The sequence below is a fragment of the Grampus griseus genome, assembly GCF_964374135.1.
Source record: "Grampus griseus genome assembly, chromosome: 10".
Lineage (NCBI taxonomy): Eukaryota > Metazoa > Chordata > Mammalia > Artiodactyla > Delphinidae > Grampus > Grampus griseus.
In genome coordinates, this window is record NC_139004.1 from 24,105,149 (window position 1) to 24,132,248 (window position 27,100).

The 27,100-nt window shown below is 40.7% G+C and overlaps 1 protein-coding gene across 2 annotated transcripts; it reads left to right on the forward strand.

The window, feature by feature from the left end:
* The first annotated feature begins 11,170 nt into the window (after nt 1-11,170).
* Nucleotides 11,171-18,803, forward strand: LOC309829144 (SLA class II histocompatibility antigen, DQ haplotype D alpha chain-like). Of its 2 annotated transcripts, none has more exons than XM_082664845.1 (5): nt 11,171-11,310; nt 15,215-15,463; nt 15,906-16,187; nt 16,444-16,618; nt 18,585-18,803. In XM_082664845.1, exons 1-4 carry the CDS (start codon nt 11,229-11,231, stop codon nt 16,596-16,598), a joined length of 768 nt encoding a protein of 255 aa, XP_082520971.1. In that variant the 5' UTR covers nt 11,171-11,228; the 3' UTR covers nt 16,599-16,618; nt 18,585-18,803. The 2 variants fall into 2 exon arrangements, with proteins under 2 accessions (XP_082520971.1, XP_082520970.1); XM_082664844.1 differs by lacking the exon at nt 18,585-18,803 and adding an exon at nt 16,786-18,255.
* The last annotated feature ends 8,297 nt before the right edge of the window (nt 18,804-27,100 follow it).

Genomic DNA, 27,100 nt, shown 5'->3' on the forward strand with positions numbered 1-27,100 from the left:
GAGTGACTTGCCCAAGATGATGCAGCTGGTAAAATCATTACTGAACATTTATTCATTTGATTACAAAGTCCATCTTCTTTTTACTTTACTACTCTGGACTCTGTTGTTGCTGTGAAGCATCTTTCATTACTGCAAGATGGTAGAGGCTTGGCGTTTTCAGTAAAACCTCACCAATGCATAATAACTAGGGTTGTGTCAGGAGAAAACAGTTGAAAGTCAGAACCAAAGAATTTGAAAATACACAGCTTCTTAGAGAATTATATAAATGTTAATTAGAAGTAACATGAGTTCTAGCTAAATAATTTCTTAGAGGATGCTCAAAGATGTAAGCTATAATGACACATTCCATTTACATTGACAGTTTTAGGTACTAAATCAATGGCAGGAAATTAATGAATTTTAAGAAAATTATTGGTGGGGGGACCTTCAAGATGGCAGAGGAGTAAGACATGGAGATCACCGTCCTCCCCACAAAGACATCAAAAATACATCTACATGTGGAACAACTCCTACAGAACACCTACTGAACACTGGCAGAAGACCTCAGACTTCCCAAAAGCCAAGAAACTCCCCACGTACCTTGGTAGGGCAAAAGAAAAAAGAAAAAACACAGACAAAAGAATAGGGATGGGACCTGCAACTCTGGGAGGGAGCTGTGAAGGAGGAAAATTTTCCACACACCAGGAAGCCTCTTCACTGGTGGAGACAGGGGATGGGTGGGGGTGAAACTTCGGAGCCACGGAGGAGAGCGCAGCAACAGGGGTGCAGAGGACAAAGCGGAGAGATTCCTGCACAGAGGATTGGTGCCAACCAGCACTCACCAGCCTGAGACACTTGTCTGCTCACCCACTGGGGCGGGTGGGGGCTGAGAGCTGAGGTTCGGGTTTCGGAGGTCAGACCCTAGGGAAAAGACTGGGGTTGGTGTGTGAAGACAGCCTGAGGAGGCTAGTGCACCACAGCTAGCCCGGAGGGAGTATGGGGAAAAGTCTGCACCTGCTGAAGAGGCAAGAGACCATAGTTCTTGGGTGCACAAGGAGAGGGGATTCCTTCCCTGTGTACCCACAGAAGGCAGAACACAGACTAAGCAAGCTCTAGAGATGGGCGCAAGTTGTGACTGTCAGTCCAGACCCCAGAGACAGGCATGAAACACTAACGCTGCTGCTGCTGCCACCAAGAATCCTGTGTGCAAGCACAGGCCACTATCCACACCTGCCCCCTGGGGATCCTATGCAGCCCGCCACTGCCAGGGTCCCAAGATCCAGGGACAACTTCCCCAGGAGAACACATGGTGTGCCTCAGGCTGTTGCAATGTCACGTTGGTCTCTGCCACTGCAGGCTCGCCCTACATTCCAATTATGACTATACTACCCCTCCCTCCCCCTGGCCTGAGAGAGCAAGAGCCCCCAGTCCGCCGCTGCATTAACCCCCTCCTGTCTGGATGGGAAACAGATGCCTGAGGTTGACCTACACGCAGAAGTGGGGCCAAAGCCAAAGCTGAACCCCAGGACCTGTACAAACAAAAAAGAGAAAGGGAAATTTCTCCCTGCAACCTCAGGAGCAGCAGATTAAATCCCCACAATCAACTTGATGTACCCTGCATCTGTGGAATACCTGAATGGACAATGAATCATCCCAAAATTGAGGCAGTAGACTTTGGAAGCAATGGTAGACTTGGGGTTTGCTGTCTGCGACTGATTGTTTCTGAATTTTATGTTTATCATGGTTTAGTTTTTAGCTCCTATTATCATTTCTGGATTTGTTTATTGGCTTTGTTGCTCTCTTTTTTAATTTTAATAATTTTCCCTTTCTTTCTTTTTTTCTCCTTTTTCTTCTGAGCTGTGTGGCAGACAGGGTATTGGTGCTCCGGCCTGGTGTCAGGTCTGAGTCTCTGAGGTGGGAGAGCCGAGTTCAGGTCATTGGACCACCAGAGGCCCCCCAGCCCCACATAATATCAATTGGCAAGAGCTCTCCCAGAGATCTCCATCTCAATGCTAGGACCCAGCTCCACCCAATGGCCAGCAAGCTTCAGTGCTGGACGTCCCATGCCAAACAACTAGCAAGACAGGAACACAACCCAATCCATTAGCAGAGAGGCTGCCTAACCTCATACTAAGTTCACAGACACCCCAAAACACACCACCAGACATGGCCCTGCCCACCAGAAAGACAAGATCCACAAACCAGAACACAGGCACCAGTCTCCTCCACCAGGAAGCCTACACAAGCCACTAAACCAACCTCACCCACTGGAGGCAGACACAAAAAACAACGGGAACTATGAACCTGCAGACTGAGAAAAGCAGACCCCAAACACAGTAAGTATAACAAAATGAGAAGACAGAGAAATATGCAGCAGATGAAATAAGGTAAAACCCCACCAGACCAAACAAATGAGGAAATAGGCAGTCTACCTGAAAAAGAATTCCGAGTAATGATAGTAAAGATGATCCAAAATCTTGGAAATAGAATGGAGAAAACACAAGAAATGTTAAACAAGGACCTAGAAGAACTAAAAAGCAAACAAACAATGATGAACAACACAATAAATGAAATTAAAAATTCTCTAGAAGGAATCAATAGCAGAATAACTGAGGCAGAAGAACGGATAAGGGACCTGGAAGATAAAATAGTGGAAATAACTACCGTAGAGCAGAATAAAGAAAAAATAGTGAAAAGAATTGAGGACAGGGCTTCCCTGGTGGCGCAGTGGTTGAGAGTCCGCCTGCCGATGCAGGGGACACGGGTTCGTGCCCCAGTCCGGGAAGATCCCACGTGCCGCGGAGCGGCTGGGCCCGTGAGCCGTGGCCGCTGGGCCTGCGCGTCTGGAGCCTGTGCTCTGCAACTGCAACGGGAAAGGCCACAACAGTGAGAGGCCAGCGTACCACAAAAAAAAAAAAAAAAAAGAATTGAGGACAGTCTCAGAAACATCTGTGACAACATTAAATGCACCAACATTTGAATCATAGGGGTCCCAGAAGAAGAAGAGAAAAAGAAAGGATCTGAGAAAATATTGGAAGAGATTATAGTTGAAACTTCCCTAACAGGGGAAAGGAAACGGTTGATCAAGTCCAGGAAGTGCAGAGAGTCCCATACAGGATAAATCCAAAGAGAAACATGCCAAGACACATATTAATCAAACTATCAAATATTAAATACAAAGAAAAAATATAAAAAGCAGCAAGGGAAGAGCAACAAATAACATACAAGGGAATCCCCATAAGGTTAACAGCTGTTTTTTTCAGCAGAAACTCTGCAAGCCAGAAGGGAGTGGCAGGACATACTTAAAGTGATGAAAGGGAAAAACCTACAACCACGATTACTCTACCCAGCAAGGATCTCATTCAGATTCAATGGAGAAATTAAACTTTTACAGACAGGGAAAAGTTAAGAGAATTCAGCATCACCAAACGAGCTTTCCAACAAATGCTAAAGGAACTTCTCTAGGCAGGAAACACAAGAGAAGAAAAAGACCTACAAAAACCAACCCAAAACAATTAAGAAAATGGTATTAGGAACATACATATCAATAACTACCTTAAATGTAAATGGATTAAATGCTCCAACCAAAAGACAAAGACTGTCATACAGAGTGAAGTAAGTCAAAAAGAGAAAAATAAATACTGTATACTAACACACACATATATATATGGAATCAAAAAAAAAATGGTTCTAAAGAACCTAGGGGCAGGACAGGAATAAAGACGTAGACGTAGAGAATGGACTTGAGGACATGCGGAGGGGGAAGGGTAAGCTGGGATGAAGTGAGAGAGTGGCATGGATTTATATATACTAACAAATGTAAAATAGATAGCTAGTGGGAAGCAGTTGCATAGCACAGGGAGATCAGCTCAGTGCTTTGTGACCACCTAGAGGGGTGGGATACGGAGGGTGGGAGGGAGATGCAAGAGAGAGGAGATATGGGGATATATGTATATATATAGCTGATTCACTTTGTTATGAAGCAGAAACAAACACACCATTGTAAAGCAATTATACTCCAATAAAGATGTTAAAAAATATATATTTGTAAAAAAAATGACATAGACTGGCTGAATGGATACAAAATCAAGACCCGTATATATGCTGTCTACAAGAGACCCACTTCAGACCTAGGGACACATACAGACTGGAAGTGAGGAGATGGAAAAAGATATTCCCTGCAAATGGAAATCAAAAGAAAGCTGGAGTAGCAATTCTCATATCAGACAAAATAGACTTTAGAATAAACACTATTACAAGAGACAAAGAAGGACACTACATAATGATCAATGGATCAATCCAAAAGAAGATATAACAGTTGTAAATATTTATGCACCTAACATAGGAGAACCTCAGTACATAAGACAAATGTTAAAACCATAAAAGGGGAAATTGACAGTAACACAATAAGAGTAGTGGACTTTATCACCCCACTTTCGCCAATGGACAGATCATCCAAAATGAAAATAAATAAGGAAACACAAGCTTTAAATAACACATTAAACAAGATGGACTTAATTGATATTTATAGGACATTCCATCCAAAAACAACAATATACACTTTCTTCACGAGTGCTCATGGAACATTCTCCAGGATAGATCATATCTTGGGTCACAAATCAAGCCTTGGTAAATTTAAGAAAACTGAAATCGTATCAAGTATCTTTACCGACCACAGTTCTATGAGACTAGATATCAATTACAGGAAAAAAACTGTAAAAAATACGAACATGTGGTGGCTAGTCAATACACTACCAAATAACCAAGAGATCACTGAAGGAATCAAAGAGGAAATCAAAAACTACCTAGAAACAAATGACAATGAAAACATGATGACCCAAAACCTATGGGATACAGCAAAAGCAGTTCTAAGAGGGAAGTTTATAGCAATACAATCCAACCTCAAGAAATAAGAAAAATCTCAAATAAGCAACCTAACCTTACAACTAAATCAATTAGAGAAAGAAGAACAAAATAACCCCAAAGTTAGCAGAAGAAAAGAAATCATAAAAATCAGATCAGAAATAAATGAAAAGGAAATGAAGGAAACACTAGCAAAGATCAATAAATCTAAAAGCTGGTTCTCTGAGAAGATAAACAAAATTGATAAACCATTAGCCAGACTCATCAAGGAAAAAAGGGAGAAGACTCAAATCAACAGAATTAGAAATGAAAAAGGAGAAGTAAAAACTGACACTGCAGAAATACAAAGGATCATGAGAGGTTACTACAAGCAGCTAAATGCCAATGCACAACCTGGAAGAAATGGACAAATTCTTAGAAAAGCACAACCTTCCAAGACTGAACCAGGAAGAAATAGGAAATATAAACAGACCCAATCACAAGCACTGAAATTGAAACTGTGATTAAAAATCCTCCAACAAACAAAAGCCCAGGACCAGATGTCTTCACAGGTGAATCTACCAAACATTTAGAGAAAAACTAACACCTATACTTCTCAAACTCTTCCAAAACATAGCAGAGGGAGGAACACTCCCAAACTCATTCTACGAGGCTACCATCACCCTGATACCAAAACCAGACAAAGATGTCACAAAAAAAGAAAACTACAGGCCAATATCTCTGATGAACAAATAGATGCAAAAATCCTCAACAAAATACTAGCAAACAGAATCCAACAGCACATTAAAAGGATCATAGATCATGATCAAGTGGGGTTTATCCCAGGAATGCAAGAATTCTTCAATATATGCAAATCAATTACTGTGATACACCATATTAACAAACTGAAGGATAAAAACTATATGATAATCTCAATAGATGCAGAAAAAGCTTTTGATAAAATCAACACACAATTATGATAAAAACTCTCCCAAAAGTAGGCATAGACGGAACCTACCTCAACATAATAAAGGTCATATATGACAAACCCACAGCCAACATCATTGTCAATGGTGAAAAACTGAAACCATTTCAATATAGTTTTGGAAGTTTTAGCCACAGCAATCAGAGAATAAAAAGAAATAAAAGTAATCCAAATCGGAAAAGAAGTAGTAAAACTGTCACTGTTTGCAGATGACATGATACTATACATAGAGATTCCTAAAGATGCTACCAGAAAACTACTAGAGCTAATCAATGAACTTGGTAAAGTAGCAGGATACAAAATTAATGCACAGAAATTGTTTGCATTCCTATACACTAATGACGAAAAATCTGAAAGAGAAATTAAGGAAATAATCCCATTCACCATTGCAACAAAAAGAATAAAATACCGAGGAATAAACCTACCTAAGAAGACAAAAGACCTGTATGCAGAAAATTATAAGACACTGAAGAAAGAAATTAAAGATGATACAAACAGATGGAGAGAGATACCATATTCTTGGTTTGGAAGAATCAACATTGTGAAAATGACTCTACTACCCAAAGCAATGTACAGATTCAATGCAATCCCTATCAAACAACCAATGGCATTTTTCACAGAACTAGAACAAAAAATTTCACAATTTGTATGGAAACACAAAAGACCTCGAATAGCCAAAGCAATCTTGAGAAAGAAAAACGGAGCTTGAGGAATCAGGCTCCCTGACTTCAGACTGTACTACAAAGCTAGAGTAATCAAGACAGTATGGTACTGGCAAAAAAACAGAAATATAGATCAATGGAACAGGACAGAAAGCCCAGAGATTACCCCACTCACATGTGGTCACCTAATTTTTGATAAAGGAGGCAAGAATATGCAACAGAGAAAAGACAACCTCTTCAATAAGTGGTTCTGGGAAAACTGGATAGCTACATGTAAAAGAATGAAATTAGAACACTCCCTAACAACATACACAAAAATAAACTCAAAATGGATTAAAGGCCTAAATGTAAGGCCAGACACTATAAAACTCTTAGAGGAAAACATAGGCAGAACACTCAGTGACATAAATCACAGCAAGATCCCTTTTGACCCACCTCCTAGAGAAATGGAAATAAAAACAAAAATAAACAAATGGGACCTAATGAAACTTCAAAGCTTTTGCACAGCAAAGGAAACCATAAACAAGACCAAAAGACAACCCTCAGAATGGGAGAAAATATTTGCAAATGAAGCAACTGACCAAGGATTAATCTCCAAAATTTACAAGCAGTTCATGTAGCTCAATATTAAAAAAACAAACAACGCAATCCAAAAATGGGCAGAAGACCTAAAGAGACATTTCTCCAAAGAAGACATACAGATTGCCAACAAACACATGAAAGGATGCTCAACATCACTAATCATTAGAGAAATGCAAATCAAAACTGCAGTGAGGTATCACCTCACATTGGTCAGAATGGATATCATCAAAAAAATCTACAAACAATAAATGCTGGAGAAGGTGTGGAGAAAAGGGAACCCTCTTGCACTGTTGGTGGGAATGTAAATTGATACAGCCACTATGGAGAACAGTATGCAGTTTCCTTAAAAATCAAAAAATAGAACTACCATACGACCCAGCAATCCCACTACTGGGCATATACCCTGAGAAAACTGTAATTCAAAAAGAGTCATGTACCAAAATGTTCATTGCAGCTCTATTTACAATAGCCCGGAGATGGAAGCAACCTAAGTGTCCATCAACAGATGAATGGATAAAGAAGATGTGGCACATATATACAATGGAATATTGCTCAACCATAAAAGAAACGAAACTGAGTTATTTGCAGTGAGGTGGATGGACCTAGAGTCTGTCATTCAGAGTGAAGTAAGTCACAAAGAGAAAACAAATACCGTATGCTAACACATATATATGGAATCTTTAAAAAAAGAGGTTCTGATGAACCCAGGGGCAGGACAGGAATGAAGACACAGATGTAGAGAATGGACTTGAGGACACGGGGAGGGGGAAGGGTAAGCTGGGATGAAGTGCGGGAGTGGCATGGACATATATACACTACCAAATGTAAAATAGATAGCTAGTGGGAAGCAGCCGCATAACACAGGGAGATCAGCTCGGTGTTTTGTGACCACCTAGAGGGGTGGGATAGACAGGGTGGGAGGGAGACGCAAGATGGAGGGGATATGGGGATATATGTATACATATAGCTGATTCACTTTGTTATACAGCAGAATCTAACATAACATTGTAAAGCAATTACATTCCAATAAAGATGTTAAAAAAATAGAAAATTTTTGGTCTAAATTAATATTTTAAACTGCAAATTTCATTTCCACCATTAATTTATGAAAAGGGTCTTTTATTTTCCTTTTAGACAAAGGTAACAAATTGGGTTTTGTCAAAGTTGTACACCATTCCTCTGAGTTTAATTCACTAATAATTTTACTTTATGTTAAAATTATGACCTGAAGACAGAAGCAACTAGAACAAGGTTCATTGTGTGATTGCAGGAAAAGGAGGGACACAAAGTCAAGTTAAGGACAGAAAAGCTCATCTTCTATCTCTTAGCTAGTAACATTGCCTGCTTGGAATTCCCCTGCATCCCACTGGATGTGAAATCTGAGACTGGTCTTCAACTTCCCATCTAAGATACAGTTCTGATCCTGAGTGTTTAACATCCTAACTTCCTAATTTGAGTTGAATTCTTTTAACTGTAATATTAGTAGGTGAAATTCTGAAGCACCGTCAGGAAAAGTTTCGACCATTTGCCAAACTGTAAGTGATATATTTAAGATATAAAGCAGGTAAGTCTGGATCCAGAAAAAAAGCATAGAAACATGTTATTTCTGCATAGAAAGGAGGATGCTGCATGGTAAAAGGAGCACATCTCAAGTAGAACCTCAAAATTTCTCTTGGTCCATAATGGGAGAGACTAGAAAGAATGATAAGGCCACCTGTAGGGTCAAATATTTATCCTAATTATATCAGGACGCTGTATTCTGAATCCACGCAGGAGACCCCCTCCCTCCCTCACAGGGACTTGTGGCTTGCCCTTGTCACATTTCAGCTCTGCACTCACCAGCTGTGTGACTTTGGGCAAATCCTTTCACCTTTCTGAAATTTGATGTTCTTCTTGTAAAATGGGGATGATATTAATTTATTACAAGTATAAAGAGCTGTGGGAATTTTTCATTCCAGGTGCAGTATGTCTACGTTCCTCACAATAATCTAATGAAGTGCTGTTAACGTCTTCAGCCAAGGATCATCGGAAGCACATCCATGGATGAACAAGTTGGTTGTATTGTTCATAAACTCACCATGGGGAATCATGGGCATCTCAATATGAAGATGTTGGAACCAAAGAAGCAGAACCTGTTGGTGAGATCTCTTAAGAGATTCACTGCAAAGAATTAGTTTACACAGTTGTGGGGTAGGCTAGGCAAGTCCAAGACCCATAGGGAGAGCTATTGTCAGGAAAGGCAGGCTGGAAATTTCAGCACAGGCTGAAGCTGGAGCCCACAGTGAAATCTCTTCCCCTAGGGGAAACCTCAGGTCTGCTCTTGAGACTTTGCACCTGATTCGTCCAGCCTCACCTAGATTATCTAGAATAATCTCTCTTACATAATGTCAACTGATTTTGGACCTTAATCACATCTATAAGATAAGTTCAGAGCAACACGTAGGTTAATGTTTGAGTGAATAACTGAGGACCATAGCCTAGGCAACACATGAAACAGACCCTTAAACTATTATAGGATTTGGGCTTGTGTTAGGTGATCTTGAGGAGGATTTAAGAAACAGAGACTTTGTTCTTAATTGGATTCTGTCAAGAAGTGGGTGGTGAAGTGGGGTAATTCTGTAATCAGGCATCTTAATAAATCTTCCCTAGGAGGAAGGAAGATTATACTGGAGCTAAAGCTGTAATTAGGAAAGAAGCAGAGGTCATTCATATTATCTAGGGGAGAAGTACGCTTGGTCATTTTTGTGATTTGGACACAGTTCATGTTTTGTCTGTGTTGAGACATGATTTCTGAGTGGCCTTGTTTTCTGCTTTGATAGTCAAAGCAGAAAGGCTGATGGTCACAGAATGGCTGTCTGATGCTGTTGCTATACGACGTTGCTTATGTTCAGCAAGAAAACACCAAAACCTAGCTATGAGTCACAGGCCAGCTCCTGGCAACACCAAGGCCTAATTAATAGTCGCAGGCAGCTCCCAGATGCCAGGGCTTTTTCTGTCTCACTCTTCTTTATAGTCTTTGTCACTGTGAGGAAAGACAGTGCTGAGAAACTGGGGGCCATCTAACAGGGACAGGGGGATTGATTCTAAATGGAACCCCATTAACCTGTGGTTTCCATAACACACAGAAAATCAATTCTTCTGAAAAAATAAGTTCCCCTCTAAAAATTGTCTTTCACTTTAGCTCAGTCCTTAGTCCCTCACAAATACCTGGGATTTTAATGTGGCAGGATAAAGAATATTAAAATATCCAGTAGATTAAAGGAAGAACATTTTCTAAGTCAGAACAATTCCCTGAATTCTACCCTCAATATTTGACTTGACATTCTTAAGTTTAAAAAAATTATACAGCATGCCAGCCAGAGCTTTCTTTAATGTAATCAATGCTCTCCAAATTCCTTTAAAAGTAGATAGGTTCACCAAAATATAGAGCATAAAGAATACTCAAGACAGGGAAAAAATTCAAATGAAAGATCATGCAGTTACTTTAGGCAGCATTACACGACATTACAAGTACTTTTATTGCCCTGGGTAATAAAAGCTTTTGAGAGTACGAAAAGAATAATTTACTCAACTGGATTCCTCTAAGTAGAAAAGGCAAAGGTATTCCTTGGCTATCACCAGCAGAAATCACTTGGATCAACTCAATATTTAGAGAATTCCATATGCACTATGGAAACAAAGAGAAAGACAGTTAACCCACATAAGGAGGCAAGAGAAATGGGAGGAGGTGGGGCCTGCCAGGGAGGGGGACGAACTCAGGGGAGAGACCCTGGAAGTTATAGCCCAGAATATCCTGTTGGACACCATATTAGTGATGACTTCATCTGTCCACGAGGCTGCTCAGAAATTCCCAGCCCTCTTGTCACCAGCAGGCATACACATATGTGAGAAGACTCTGATTTAATACCCTCCCTCCTTTCATAGAAAATTCCCTCAGGTCCACTCTGAGTGGAGGCCGCCTCAGAACCAAGGGATTTCCCAGCCCCTTCGAGGCCTCTTGGTACAAAGTCTTCATCTGGCAACTGAGGTGTCATCATAGGGGATTTTTCTGATTGGCCAAGTGTGGTTGGGGTGTCTACAGAGTGTGGTTTGGGTGTCTACAGAGTTCCTTCTCAGCTCAGCCCTCATCATTGCTCTGCAACTCAGAACAGCAACTGCTGAGACCACCTTAAAGTAGGATGGTCCTGAACAGAGCTCTGATTCTGGGGACCCTCACCCTGACCATCATGATGAGCCCCTGTGGAGGTGAAGACATTGTGGGTGAGTGCATTGTTGAGGGATGTGGGGACTAGAGTTGGGGAACAGGGAATTGAAGGGGAAAAAAGATAGAGTTTGGCCTAGAAACAATAGCAACTCCTCAAAGCGTTCTCAATATTAAGCAAATCTAAAACTTAGAGTCATTCCTCCTGCAGGAAACCAGAGTCCAGACCCACTCTCTTTGCTACTTGTGCTGTTGCAGAGCTCACCAAGGACACTATTCTGTTTCTGATATTGGATCCAGTGAATATGTCCTGGAGGGCTCTAGGGCATTCATTCATTATTGCCTCAAAGATTAGAAACGTTTCCATAAGTGGATATTTTGTTACTAAAATTTTATGAACTATTGCTCCTAAATTTCTCTGAGTAAATTTTGACGCTTTTTGTATATTTCTCCTAAGTGTATCTTGGGGTAAACAGTTCCATGAATTCTGTATACTGTGTAGATACAAAGAAGGGTGACCTTTTCAGTCTCAGATCTACATACATTTTCATGCTGTCATCTCGCACAGGTGGGGAGAGGGTAAGCAAGCCCAGCAGAATGCCTTTACACAAGGCGTTTTACCACAGGGTCCTCACTTAACCTCAGTTACCTCATACATGTCACCTCACAAATAACCAAGTAAAAGACGTGCGTAGAAATGCTTTCTAAGTGATTAAGACACACAAATGTCAAAGATTATTCTTATTTTTTTAGTTTTACCGTTACAAGTGTAGCTTTGCTTTATTTTCTTTAACAAAGTAAGAAATTTCCTTATTTTTATTTTAAAATTGAGAACTTTATGATAAGAAACTTGATGAATCAAATTATATGGTTTTCAAATTGTTAGCCCAAATTACCAGTTCTTTGCCCCATCTAAGGAAGTCCTTCAAGAAGAATGGGCAAGCACAGATTATTTATTTGGTCCCTTAGGCCCCTCTGCCTTTGCTGTCCCCCTCCTTCCACCCTCTTTTCTTACATTCCTTCGTCTTCCTTTCCTTCCAGGATCCATCCCTGGCCCACATCTTTTATAGACATTGAGTGAGTTTGTAAAAACCGAAGTAGAAAGGCCAGGTAGTTCAAAAGGGAAGTGAAATGGAGGGTTACTCTAACCTTCAGCAACGTTGCTAACCATGAATGCTCCCATTCTAATTGTGTGTGGTAGTGGAAGTTTCACGTACTTCTCCAGAGCACTTCTAAATTTTGTTTCTTCAGCGTCACACTAGAGTGTCCTGGTCAGGCTCGACTTCCTCATTGGGCACAGGGGACACAGGCCAAGGGCCTGCAGTGCTTATAGGGCTCCATGAAAATATTTTATTATTTTAATTAGAAAAAAAATGAACTTTTAGGGTAGAAGAAAATGTTTTAATTTTTAGTTTAGCCTAGATTATATTTGTCTTTATACCAGTATGGCCATAAAATATGACTTTTAATATTTTTATGGAGGAAAGCTTGCTTATGCAACAGCGCTTAGGGCTCACAATCATACTGCAGCCCTGGTCACTGCTGATTCTGATTGTCATATAATTCTGCTACCTCTGTGCTTGTCAGTCTTCCCCAAAGTCTCTGTGATCCTCAAGAATAGTAATTGACATTTTGTACTCATTCTTGAACACGCAGCAAGCTAAGTTTGGGGGATGCAAAAATGAAAAGACATGCTATCTGCCCCATGGAGTGTACTAAGATTAGTAATGCTAAGAAAATGGTGCAGAAAAACAGAAGGAGTATTGCTGAGCAGGGCAATGGATGCAGCTGAGGCTGAAGCTGTAAAAGTGAATTGGTTCCAGTTGGCACAGCAGTGCGATGCTCTTCAGTGCTGGCAACTCAGGACAAGTAGCCGATGAAGAGAATAATTGCATACATCCATGGTTGAAAAGGAGTCAAGAATATTCACTACAGGGATAAGGAGGCTACATTGGAAGGCCTTTTAAGTGATCAACCAAGGGGTCATGCTGGGTAATGATGAGGAATACATTGACTTGAAAGCAGGACACTGGGATGGAGAGGTTGGAGGTTATAATGTGAGCAAAAATATGTGTAATGAGAGAACTTAGCTAAAAAGTTGGTAACTAAGCAGAAACTTCAAGAATGAACTGGGGCTTCCCTGGTGGCACAGTGGTTAAGAATCCACCTGCCAATTCAGGGGACATGGGTTCGATCCCTGGTCCAGGAAGATTCCACATGCCGTGGAGCAACTAAGCCCGTGCACCACAACTACTGAGCCTGCACTCTAGAGCCCACAAGCCACAACTACTGAAGCCCACGCATCTAGAGCATGTGCTCCACAACAAGAGAAGCCACCACAATGAGAAACCTGATCACCTCAACGAAGAGTAGCCCCCACTGGATGCACCTAGAGAAAGCCCGCACGCAGCAACAAAGACCCAACACAGCCAAAAATAAATAAATTAATTAAATAAATAAATTTTTAAAAAAGAATGAACTGGAGGTGTCCAGGAAATCCTAACAGATAATTTCATTTCAGGGGGAAAAAAAAAAAACAGACCCTGCAAAGACCAAGGAACATGAAAGGATAATGTCATTTGGTTTGATTAATAGCTAAGGTCAGATGAGGATGTTGGATACATCCATACCAGAATTCAGCACAGAACACTGTACTTGCTCCTTTACTCACCTGACTCTCCCGTTAATCAATATTCTCCTTGTTGGCAGAGACCATGCCTGATTGATATTTTACTCTTTGCCTCCCACAATGTCTGAAACCCTGTTGATGCTCAGTAATTGAGGAAGGAAGGAAAGAGAAAATGATAAAAGGCTTGTATGTGTCTGGACAAAATTGTCCAGTCAGGCTTACTTGAGTAGAGTCCAACTGAACCGGTTGCCATTCTGCTTTGGCATCCTCAGAAAAGTATATTGTCCATTTGAAGAAAACGGCAGCACAGTACCTTGAGTCCTCAACAAATACGTGTTGAGTCAGAAAAAGAAGTTTAGTAACCTCCTTAAAGCAAAAAATAGGGGTGGGAAGTAACAGAAATCCAAAATAAAACTTCCATTTCTTACTTCAGAAGCAATCAAGCGCTCTCCTTTAAGGATCACTACTGTTAACAAAACAGACAACTTAAAACCATTGTTTATTCTTTATATGTTTTGTAATACTGTCACTGTCCTTGTCATACTCGTTCTTACACCCTGTAACAGTTAGAGGAAACTCTTTTAAAATAATAAGATTCCGTGTGCTTTTCCTTGGTTTAAAAAAAATAAGATGGGGCTTCCCTGGTGACGCAGTGGTTGAGAGTCTGCCTGCTGATGCAGGGGACACAGGTTCGTGCCCCGGTCTGGGAAGATCCCACGTGCCGCGGAGCGGCTGAGCCCGTGAGCCATGGCCGCTGAGCCTGCGCGTCCGGAGCCTGTGCTCCGCAACGGGAGAGGCCACAACAGTGAGAGGCCTGCGTACCACAATCAATCAATCAATCAATAAGAAATGAATCTTGTATAGAAAACGTTCTGCTCTGAGCCAGTCCTGAAGGGAGAGGAACCATAATGAATGTGTTATTAACTGATGAAAGAAGTAAGTGAGAAAGAAAACTTATGAAGCAAAGGGAAGTAAACTAACACCATGATCATTCATTCATTCCCTTCTTTCTTCTTTCTCTCCATTATGATATTTATCACAAGCCTACAATGTGCCAGGTACTGAGCTGGACATGCAGGAAATAGCAGTAAACAGGGCCTGTGAAAAGGCCACCCTTCTGAGCATATGTTATAGTGGAAAGACAGACTGGATTCTAACAGGACAGCTACCAACACTGAGGGCGAAGGAAACAGGTGCTGGGAATTTTGCTTTGAGACTGTGCCAGAGGTGAAGACTACAATGTTTGAGAGTTGTTTCTTCTGTAACTTTGTTTAACATGGTTCTTTCCTCTCCCTCTGTTTTGCACCTTCCTGCCCCTCACCTTCACTTATCAGCTGACCACGTTGCATCCTATGGCACAACTATCTACCAGTCTTTTGGGCCCTCTGGCCAGTACACCCAAGAATTTGATGGAGATGAGCAGTTTTATGTGGACCTGGAGAAGAAGGAGACTGTCTGGCGGCTGCCTGTGTTTAGCGAATTCGCAAGTTTTGACCCACAGGGTGCCCTGAGAAACATAGCTGTGGCGAAACATAACTTGGATATCCTGATTAAACGCTCCAACTTTACCCCTGTTACCAATGGTAGGTGTCCACCATTCTGCCTCTCTTTACTGAAACTATTGTTTCATACCAGGCCTCACTCTCTTGTTCCCTAAGGAGAGATACCCTTCACCACTCTATAAAACTCTCTCCTTTCCAAGGAGTCCCCAGATTTTCTCATAGTAATTACTGGACCCTCATCCTCCCTCTTCTCAAAGATCACATATTTCCATGTAATATAAGGATCCCTACTCCCATAACATATCCCTTGAATCCCACAGACCTCCCTCCTTAACAAGCATGCCCACAGAGAACATGGGGATAAAGCAGAGGCAGTGAATAGCATCTCCCAAGCAAAAGGGAAACAAGAGCTCTTCCACTGTCAGACTGGGAAATGTTGGTGGGAGGGCTCCTCCAGGATGCAATGCAGAACCTCAGGGCAGAGCTATCCTCATTTCACATCAGTGCTGTTTTCTCACCACAGAGGTTCCTGAGGTGACTGTGTTTTCTAAGTTCCCTGTGTTGCTGCGTCAACCCAACACCCTCATCTGTCTTGTGGACAACATCTATCCTCCTGTGATCAACATCACATGGTTGAGGAACGGACACACAGTCAGAGAGGGTGTTTCTGAGATCAGCTTCCTCACGAAGAATGATCTTTCCTTCCTCAAGATCAGTTATCTCACCTTCCTGCCTTCTGATGATGATGTTTATGACTGCAAAGTGGAACACTGGGGCCTGGAGGAGCCACTGCTGAAACACTGGGGTATGTATGAGTTCCACCCCTTTGATACTTTCTCTTCTCTATCAAGTACAGAATGTCCTGCCTTTTAGCCCCTAAATCACACGGTCCAGAGCTTGTTTCCACACTTCAAGTGTTTCTAAAGATATACTTCCCTCCCTTCCCTAAGCCTGCTGCCCTGAGTCTTTGTAGAATGAACACCACACCTCCTGCCCCATCCCAAACACATGCACATGAACCAACACTCTGTATTCTGAGTTTTACAACTTCACTTTTGCAGAACCTGAGATTCCAACCCCTATGTCAGAGCTGACAGAGACTGTGGTCTGCGCCCTGGGGTTGACTGTGGGCCTCGTAGGCATCGTGGTGGGCACTGTCTTCATCATCCAAGGCCTGCGCTCAGGTGGTCCCTCCAGACACCAAGGGCCCTTGTGAGTTGCACCCTAGAAGGGAAGGTAAGGATTCAGATTTGTCAGCACTGGAGACAGTATAGGAGGAAAGAAAGTGGGAAGAGGTTTGTGGACTCAAATGTGGTTGAAAAGTTGAGGAGAACTGGGAAAGGTCATGATGATTACACAGAAGGCCCCTAGGACTCATCAGTCTCATGTCTGTCCTGTTGCAGGTGCACTGCCCGTCTACCAGAGCAGAAGAGTGGACATGCTAGGTGACCTAGAACTATCTTCATATAGCTTCTCTCCTCTTACACTCCTCCTCTCACGTCTTCTCTGGGACTTATCCCTTAAAGCTCACATATACCTAGGAATTCTCCCCCTGACCACCTGATGATTTTTTTCTGTTCTCAATAGTTACATACCATGGGATCACTGGTGTATTCCACCCAGTTACCTAATCCCTAGTGACCCTGATCCAGTATCATCATGGAAGCAATGAATCCTCCTTTTATTGAAACTTTTCCTGTCTTTCATCTCAAGGCTGACTAGGACCTTGTTCCCTTATGCTTTAGGCCCCTTAATTTCGTTTCTCAGATCACGTTTCATGCCCAGTAACACAAGAGCAACCTGTGTAGACTAATAATATGTTGTTATCTTAGTTGAGATTATTATTTCTCTCTTCCTTCTGTTCCCATTCTTGGCACTGTCACCCACCCCCCTAATTCAGGCATCATTGAAGATAATATATACTCTTCTCCCATGGTGTAGATTTGTTATAGCAGAAATACAAAAACCAAGAAATAAGTCTGTACTCATCTTAATATAGCTTTTAAAAGTTATGACAGAGGCTTCCCTGGTGGCGCAGTGGTTGAGAGTCTGCCTGCTGATGCAGGGGACGTGGGTTCGAGCCCCGGTCTGGGAAGATCCCACATGCCGCGGAGCGGCTGGGCCCGTGAGCCATGGCCGCTGAGCCTGCATGTCTGGAGCCTGTGCTCCGCAATGGGAGAGGCCACAACAATGAGAGGCCTGCGTACCGGAAAAACAAACAAACAAACAAAAAAAATTATTGAGACAATCAGAAATAATTTTAGGTGTGGTAATGGCATTGCTGTTATATTTCTAAAAAGTTGTTATATCTTAGATTTTCATAGTAAAATATTTATCAATGAAATTATATATTGTCTAAGATTATCTTTAAAATAACCCAGTATGCATATAATATTAAATGGGTGGATTTACAAAATTGTCCATGAACTGATCATTTTTAAAACTGGACTGTTGATACATGGTACTATTCTCCCTATTACTGTATATAGTTGAAATGTTCCATAATACAAAGGTTTTTTTTAGATATTCCAGGAAAGCCAAAAGAAAAAATAAGCAGAGAAGCATTCTGTTTGAAGTTATTTTGGTTTTTAAGGTTTTCCTTATTTGTATTGCAGTTAAGAAACACTGAGCATCCAAATCCTGTTCTACACCTTAGAACCTCTCAGAAATGTAACCCTAAAGAGTGTGTATACAACAAAGAATAGCAAAAGAAAGCAAAGTAATGCTCACTTTATTATTGGTTGGGCTAAACCCCAAACTTTATTAAATATAATTACTAGTTCAATCTATAATGTAAAAATGGTCACTTAGAAGCGATGCTGTGATACATACCATACTACATTCTGAGTGTATTAAAGTAATGTGAAAACAGATACATTTATTGTCTTTGAAGAATTTACATTCCAATAGGAGGAAGCATACATACATGAAACAGTTTCACAAACATCCAAGTACAAACTCTGAAGAATTTATAAAGGAAAAGAACAAGGTAATGTGAGAGAGTATTGCACAGGAACCAAGTATAATTTGGTGTTTAGAGAAGGCTTGCATAAATGTCTGAGATGAAACAAGATGGTTTACAGTAAGTGAAGGACAAGGTTAAAGAGGGCAGAGCAAATGTTTGAGAAATCTAACAGTATGAAAGAGAGTATGAGGAACTTCCCTGGTGATTCAGTGGTTAAGAATCTGCCTTCCAATGCAGGGAACGTGGGTTCGATCCCTGGTCGGAGAACTAAGATCCCACATGCTGCAGGGCACGCTGCAACTACTGAGCCCATTTGCCACAACTAGAGAAATCTGCACGCTGCAATGAAGAGCCCCGTGCGCCACAATGAAAGATCCCGCATGCCACAACTAAGACCTGATGCAGCCAAATTAATTACTTTTTAAAAAGAGAGTATGACAATAAAATAAAACAAAAATTATTACAGTTTAGTAGAGAAAGTTTATGTAAGAGTAAGCAAGCTATTTCAATTCTTTCTAATTAGAATCCTTAGTGAAAAGATACTTCCTCTATAAAAGTAATAATGACGGGCTAAAAAATTGGAAAATGTAATAGGAAGATTTAAAAAATAATAGAATAATATAAAAATTATAATAATAGAATTATTATTATGTAATATAAAAATTAAATCAAGAAAACCTCCTTGAAATTTTCTCCCTGAAAAAGAAGACAAAGAAATGTAATATATGGTAGAAAAGATAAGACACAGAGAATAGACCTGGCAACATCAAGTAACAGAGCTAGAGAGGGATACAGAGAAATGAAGGGGGAAATTTATGAAAACAAGTAAAGGAAAATTTTCCAGATATAAAAGACCTAATTCTTTACATGGAATGGGGACTTTCAGATATTTAGCAAAATTAATGAAAAAAAACTCATTCTTAGATACATTAAAAATTTTTTAAATCATTTTTAAAATTTCAGAATCTCAAGTGTTAAAAGAAGATCATAAAATATCCCAATGAGGGAAACAAAACAAACAGACAACAGACACTGTTAAACCGTCAGATACTTACATCATAAAGATAATGAAAAAGGCCTGGAAGTTCTAAAGGAAAAGTATTTTCTATTAATAAATGTATACCTTTTCAAAATCACAATTAGGCATGAAGAAAGGATAAAATACTGTTAGACATAAAAGAATAAAAAATGTACCTAGCACACATAGCTTTATTGGAAGTTGATTAAGAATATGACTTAGTTAAGTGAGGTTGTTAATCAGGAAACAGGAACGTACTTGGGGAGTGGCATCAGCAACATGGTCGAACAAGATGTCTCTCGTTCATATCCCCCTTTTAACAACAATTTGGTATCCATTCCTGGATAAAGATACCTTTGTGGGAGCTATGGGATCCAACACCATATGCTAAGGAATCCAGGAGGAGTCTTGCCAACTATGCATCAGATAACAAGCATACAGACCTCAGTCATGGCTAGGGACCCTGCAATGGCCCATGAACTGGCTCAGCCCCTCTTAGCTATTATCTGGGAACCCGCAGAGAACAGTCTTAGACAATTACTCATAGGTGAGAGAGCCTTTGTGGAAGTCCAGGTTTCCAGTGGAGAACTTCCAGCACACCACTGGAGCAAAGAAATACAAGTTGGACACACTGGAGAGGGTAGGAGGAACAGCATCACTCCTCCCCAAGGCAGCACAGCTTGGTGCCAAGAGAGACCTTCTCAACTCACGAATTATCCTGTAAGGATAATTGTAAGGAAAGTGAGAGCATGTGAGTGAACACCTGTCTTCCTCAGCTGTGCGGGAAACTGCCATTTCTCTCTCACCCCATCCAGAGTAGTGAGTCATAACTTACGTTACTGGGGGTGAGTAGAGGCCAGCAAAGTGGCAGATAGAACTCTTGGAAGATATGAAAGAGGCGCAGATCCCTCAAGATGTCCACCAACAAGCCACTGGGGATACCTCACCATTGAATCCCATCAGCTTGCCCACAGGCACTCCCAACACCCCATGCACCTCACCCACACACACCCCACACTGTGGCCAGCTCCCTGTGTGCACTCCTGACAGCAGCAAGAGTGAGCTTTGGCAGCTAATGAGTAGCACAGAAAGCCAGCCCAAATCTGTAGGCCAGGGAGAGAACATGAACCTGAGCTTCAGCTCCATTCTTGGGAAAACAAAAGGGAAGCTGTCAGCAGCCAGCCTGGTACATTGCAGAATCAAGAGAAGGCATACAAGTTTAAGCATTGTGCCACGAGAGAGCAAGAAGTGTGGTACAGGCATATCCATAAAAGGTCTGAGAGAGTCTCAGAATCCCTAGCAAGACGGACAGAACGTGTTTCTCTCCCAAAGTCAGTTAGTAAAGACTGGAGGAGGTGATTGCTACTTCAAATGCAAAGACAGAAATGAAGGACTTCAAGAAACATGAAAAATCAAGGAAACATGACACACCAAAGAATCAAAATAATCTTCCAGTAACTGACACCAGGACGTGGAGGTCTATAATTTACCCAAAAATGCTCTTTTAAGGAAGCTCAGTGAGCTACAAGAAAACACAGAAAGACAGCTCAATGAAATCAGGGAAACAATACATGAACAAAATTAGAAGTTTAATAGAGAAATAGAAATCTTAAAAAAAAAAACAAATAGAAATTCTGGATATGAAAAGTACAACAAAAAATGCTCTTTCTGCCTGATGGAAAGAAGAGGAAGATTCTTTCATCTTCTTTCCATCAAGTAGAGGAAAGAATCTGTGAATTAGAAGACAGGAACTTTGAAATTATCCACTCAGAACAAAACAAAGAAAAAAGAATGAAAAAGAGTGAATAAAGCCTAGAAGATCTGTAGAATACAATCAAATGTAACCCTCTGTCAATTATTGGAGTCCCAGAAGGAAAAGAGATGGAGAAGGGAACATAAAGCTTATTTAAAGAAACAATGGCAGAATCTAAAAAAGAGTGGATATATGTATATGTATAACTGATTCACTTTGCTGTACAGCAGAAAGTAACACAACATTATAAATCAACTATACTCCAATAAAAAATTTTAATGCAAAAAAATAAGTAAATAAATAATAAAATAGCCCTGCCAGTATCACTCTCTTTAAAAAAAGAAAGAAAAGAAATAATCACTGAGAGTTTCCCATATCTGAGGTGAGATTTGGATATCTAAGTTCATGAAGCTCATAGTTAAGAAACAAATTCAACTTAAAGGGCTTCCCTGGTGGTGCAGTAGTTGAGAATCTGCCTGCTAATACAGGGGACACGGGTTCGAGCCCTGGTCTGGGAGGATCCCACATGCCGCGGAGTAACTAGGCCCGTGAGCCACAACTACTGAGCCTGCACGTCTGGAGCCTGTGCTCCGCAACAAGACAGGCCGTGACAGTGAGAGGCCCGCGCACCGCGATGAAGAGTGGCCCCCTCTTGCCACAACTAGAGAAAGCCCTCGCACAGAAATGAAGACCCAAAACAGCAAAAATAAATTAATAAACTTCAACGCCCAACATCTTCTTAAAAAAAAAAAATTCAACTTAAAGAGATTTTCTCAAAGATGTATTATGATAAAGTTGTAAAAAATCAAAGACAGAGATAATCTTAAAAGCAGCAAGAGAAAAGAAGTTTATAACTTATGAGGGAAACTATAATGCTATCAGATTTCTCAAAAGAAATCTTACGTTTAAGGACAGAAGGTGATGATATATTCAAAATTGCTGAAAGAGTTTGGTACAAGAGGTTGATGAAGGAAGATTATGAACTCACCTCCTCCAATGGACACACCCAGTCTACAGCTATAAATGGAACAATTTCCTCTGGAAAAAAAAATAACTAAACTAAAAACTGGCTTAACAACACCTGCACATCAGGCTAATGAGAGGGAAACCACATCAAGGCAAGAGAGGCTGAGTCATTATCTTTCCATAAACCCTTCTCCAGGTACAGCAACCCACAATTGGGAAGGAACTCAAAATCCAGAGCTTCTCCCTGAGGAGCAAGGGGTGTGAACACCACAATATAGACACCCCAACTTTTAAGACCTGCACCTGAGAGATGAGTCCCCAAAACTTCTAGCTTTGAAAGCCAATGGCTCTCATGTCCATGAGACAATATTGTAGTGAACCAAGAAATGGCTCTTAAAGGGCTCACACACAGACTCACTCGACCCAGGTCCCAGCACAGAAGCCATTTGAAAAGTGCCCAGACTTTATGGGAATGAGGCTCATTTGATGACCTTAAAGTGTCAGCCTAACGAGCAGGGGTCTGCTGGGATACTCCCCAGGGATGCAGGCTGGCAGCCACCGTCTTCGCACTCTCCCTCTGCTATGCTAAGGTGGGCAGACACCTTTTTATTTTTTTATTCTACGCCTTTTTTTTTCAGGGATTCCATCTTTACACTCCCACTTTGTATCGCGCTAGCCAGCAGGTGCTATCGTCACACTATTCCTGTGCCACACTCCAGAGCACCAGTATTTCCTGCAGGGGAGCTTTTACTTGGGTCTGGTGTCCTGGTTTTTGGGTCTGGTGTCCCAGTTTTTGTGGCTGCAAACCAGTGGGATGTCTTTGGATCACCTGGTTCTGGAGGGCAGGGAGATTCACACTCCTAGGTCCAATAGGACTGTAACAATTAGATACGGTTCTTGGCAGACTACCACCCCAAGGGTACTGCACAAATAGCAGACTGAAACACATTCCCAGTCTTTCTGAGAAAGAGGCTTATTTTTTGTCCAGGAGTTTTGGCCTGAGGGGCAGGTTTCTGGTTTGGCACAATTCTAAGGGGCCATAGAGGTACTTGCATGCAACAGAAGCCAGTGGACAAAATCTTTGCACTCTCCCCCTGCCTTGCTCCAGCCCACTGGTGCCCTCCACAGAAGCGTATACCTTTGGTGCCCTGATTTTTCCAGCTGGTGCTAGGCGATGCCTCTACATTGTCTGGCTTAGGGTGACACTAGGCTCAGGGGTGACAAAGAACTATAACAAATGTAGAAAAGTTCTTAAACAGCTACCAACCCAGGGCACAGTAAGAAGCAACAGACCCGGGAGATCAGTATTTCTGTGAAAGAGGACTATTAGCTTACCATCATAGCTAAAGCCTGAGGGGGAAGCTTCTAATTAAACACAAATCTAAAGGCTGACTGTAATCCCTTCCAGAGAACTTGGAGGGTGGGCACTATCATTTCACTCTCCTCTGCCACGCTCCACAGTGCCAGTAGCTCTCAGAAGGGAGCTCTTACACTCTTCTGGTGCCCTGGTTTTTGTAGCTGCAAGATTCAACATCTGCAAATCAATCTATGTGATATACCACATTAACAAATAGAAGAATAAAAAACATATGATCATCTCAATACATGCAGAAAAAGCTTTTGGCAAAATTCAACACCTATTTATGATAAAAACTCTCAACAAAGTGGGTATAGAGGGTTCATACCTCAACATAATAAAGGCCATGTATGACAAACCCATAGCCAACACCCTACTCAACATTGAAAGGCCAAAAGCATTTCCTCTAAGATCAGAATGAAAACAAGGATGACCACTCTAGCCACTTTTATTCAACATAGTATTAGAAGTCCTAAAATCAGACTAAAATAAATAAATTAATTAAAGGAATCCAAGTTGGAAGGCAAGAAGCACTGTTTGCAGACAACATGACAGTATATATAGAAAATCCTGAAGGCACCACCAAAAACCTATTAGAGCAATAAATTAATTCAATGAAGTTGTAGGATACAAAATTAGTACATAGAAATCTGTTGTGTTTCTATACACTAACAACAAACTATCAGAAAGAGAAATTAAGAAAACAATATTATTTACAACTGCATCAAAAAGAATAAAATACCTAGAAATAAATCTCACCAAGGAGGTAAAAGACTTGTACTCTAAAAACTATAAGACACAGATGAAAGAAATTGAAGATGACACAAACCAATGGAAAAATATAACATGGTCATGGAATGGAAGAAGTTAATATTGTTAAAATGACCAAAGCAGATTCAATGCAATCCCTATCAAAATATCAATAGCATTTTTTCACAGAATTAGAACAAATAATTCTAAAATGCATATGGAACCACAAATGATCCAGAATAGCCAAAGAAATTTTGAGAAAGAACAAAGCTGGAGATATCAAGCTCCCTGATTTCAAATATATTGTAAAACTATAGTAATCAAAACAATATAGTATTGGCATAAAAACAGACACATAGATCAATGGAACAGAATAGAGATCCCAAATATAAACCCATACACATATTTTCGATAAAGGAGCCAAGAATACACAGTGGGAAAAGAAAAGTCTCTTCAATTAATGGCGTTGGGAAAAGTAGACAGCTACATGAGAAAGAAAGAATATGAACCACTATCTTACACCATACACAAAAATTAACTCAAAATAGATTAAAGATTTGAATATAAGACCTGAAACCTTGAAACTCCTAGAAGAAACATAGATGGTAAGCTCCTTGACATTGGCCTTTGTGATGACTTTTTGACACCAAAAGTAAAGGCAACAAAAGCAAAAATAAACAAGTCAGACTACATCAAACTAAAAAGCTTCTGCACAGCAAAGGAAACTATCAACCAAACGAAAAAAAAATTTACTGAATGGGAAAAAAATTTGCAAATTATATATCTGCTAAGGAGTTAATATCCAAAATGTATAAAAATATCATACAATTCAAAAGCAAAACAAAGTCTGATTAAAATATGGGCAGAGGGGCTTCCCTGTTGGCGCAGTGGTTGAGAGTCCGCCTGCTGAAGCAGGGGATGCGGGTTTGTGCCCCGGTCCGGGAAGATCCCACATGCCGCGGAGCGGCTGGGCCCGTGAGCCATGGCCGCTGAGCCTGCGCGTCCGGAGCTTGTGCTCCGCAACGGGAGAGGCCACAACAGTGAGAGGGCCACGTACTGCAAAAAAAAAAAAAAAAAAAAAAAAGGCAGAGAATCTGAATAGACATTTTTCCAAAGAAGACATACAGATGGCCAACAGGTAAGCGAAAAGATGCTCAACATCACTAATCAATAGGGAAATGCAAATCAAAGCCACAGTAAGGTATCACCACAAAAATAAATGAATGAATAAATAAATTTTTAAGATGAAATAAATATATTTTTAAAAAAGATATCACCTCACACATGTTATAATGGCTATCATCAGAAAGACAAGAAATAACAAGTGCTGGCAAGGATGTAGAGAAAAATGAATCCTTGTACACTTGGTGGTAATGTAAATTGGTTCAGCACTATTGAAAGCAGCATGGAGGTTCCTCAAAACATTAAAAATAAAACTGCCATATGATCCAGCAATTTCTCTTCTGGGTATTTATCCACAGGAAACAAAAACACTAACTTGAAAAACATCTATGCACCCCATGTTCATTGAAGCATTAATTACAATGGCCATGATATGAAAGCAACGTAAGTGGCCATTGGTGAATGCATGGATAAAGAAACTGTGGTGTGTATATATACATAATGGAATATTATTCAGCCATAAAAAGAATGAAATCTTGCCATTTGCAACAGCATGGATGGACCTTGAGGGCATTATGCTAAGTGAAATAAGTTAGACAGAGAAAGACAAATGCCATAAAATCTCACTTAACTCATGTGGAATCTTTAATAGAAAAGAACTCATAGATAAAGAGAATGAATTGGTGGTTGCCAGAGGTGGGCAAAAGTCATGAAGGCGGTGAAAAGGCACAAACTTCCCATTATAACATATGTAAGTCCTGGGGATGTGATGTACAGCATGGTGAATCTAGTTAATTATACTGTGCTGTATATTTGAAAGTTGCTAAAAGAGTAGTTTTTTTTTTAATTTGACTATGCTTTAATTGTTTAGACCCAGGATAACCCACAAACCTCTCTGTGACACAAAAGATTTTCATGGTTATTCCCCATTTCATTCAAAATATTGTAAAGATTCTACCATTTGCAATTCTGTTATTTAAAATAATAAAAATAAAATAAAATAATATAGTCCGTAAGTTTCTTTAAGAGGGCACAGTAAACTACAAGACATGGAAACATGCTAATGTGAGTGAACAAATGAAGATACAGCTGCAGCTTTCAGTGATGGAATACTCCTGCTCTACCTACAGTATTCTATGTGACATCTCAGTTGTGACACGAGACTGTCTGATTCACTAGACCTCAAATATTAGTAAGCTTACTTCCTTTTTTTAACTTTTAGATAAAACGCAAATATGAAGGAGATGTCCTTTTCATTCTTCCCACCACTGTGGAATCCACTGATCTGCTCCAGTGGTTTCCCAGCAGAGATTCTCTGGATTCTACCCAGAGCTGCTGAACCAGACTCCTGGGTACAGCCTGCTTCTCAACCAGCTCCCAGCCTGTGTGTTGGTCTGACAGCTGGATAACTATCTAACCTCCCCACAAGGGAGGCCTCCTTCCTGTAACCCTGACAGGTGGTCATTGGAAGAGTAGATCTAAAAAGTTCTCATCACAAGAAAAATATTGTAACAATCTATAGTGATGATGTTAACGAGACTTATCGTAGTGATCATTTTGCAAAAATATATACAAATACTGAATCATCATGCTGTACAGCCAAAACTAATATAATGTTGTATATCAATTATACCTCAATAAAAAATATATGATTAGCATAGGGACTTCCCTATGGTCCAGTGGTCCAGTGGTTAAGACTCCGTGCTCCCAATGCAGGGGGCTCGGGTTCAATCCCTGGTCAGGGAACTAGATCCCGCATGCCGCAACTAAAGATCCCGCATGCAGCA

Coding starts and splice junctions, on each gene's coding strand:
- LOC309829144 (XM_082664845.1), top strand. CDS start 11,229: ATGGTCCTGAACAGAGCTCTGATTCTGGGGACCCTCACCCTGACCATC. Junction 15,464..15,905: donor CTTTACCCCTGTTACCAATG/GTAGGTGTCCAC, acceptor TTCTCACCACAG/AGGTTCCTGAGGTGACTGTG. Junction 16,188..16,443: donor GCCACTGCTGAAACACTGGG/GTATGTATGAGT, acceptor TCACTTTTGCAG/AACCTGAGATTCCAACCCCT.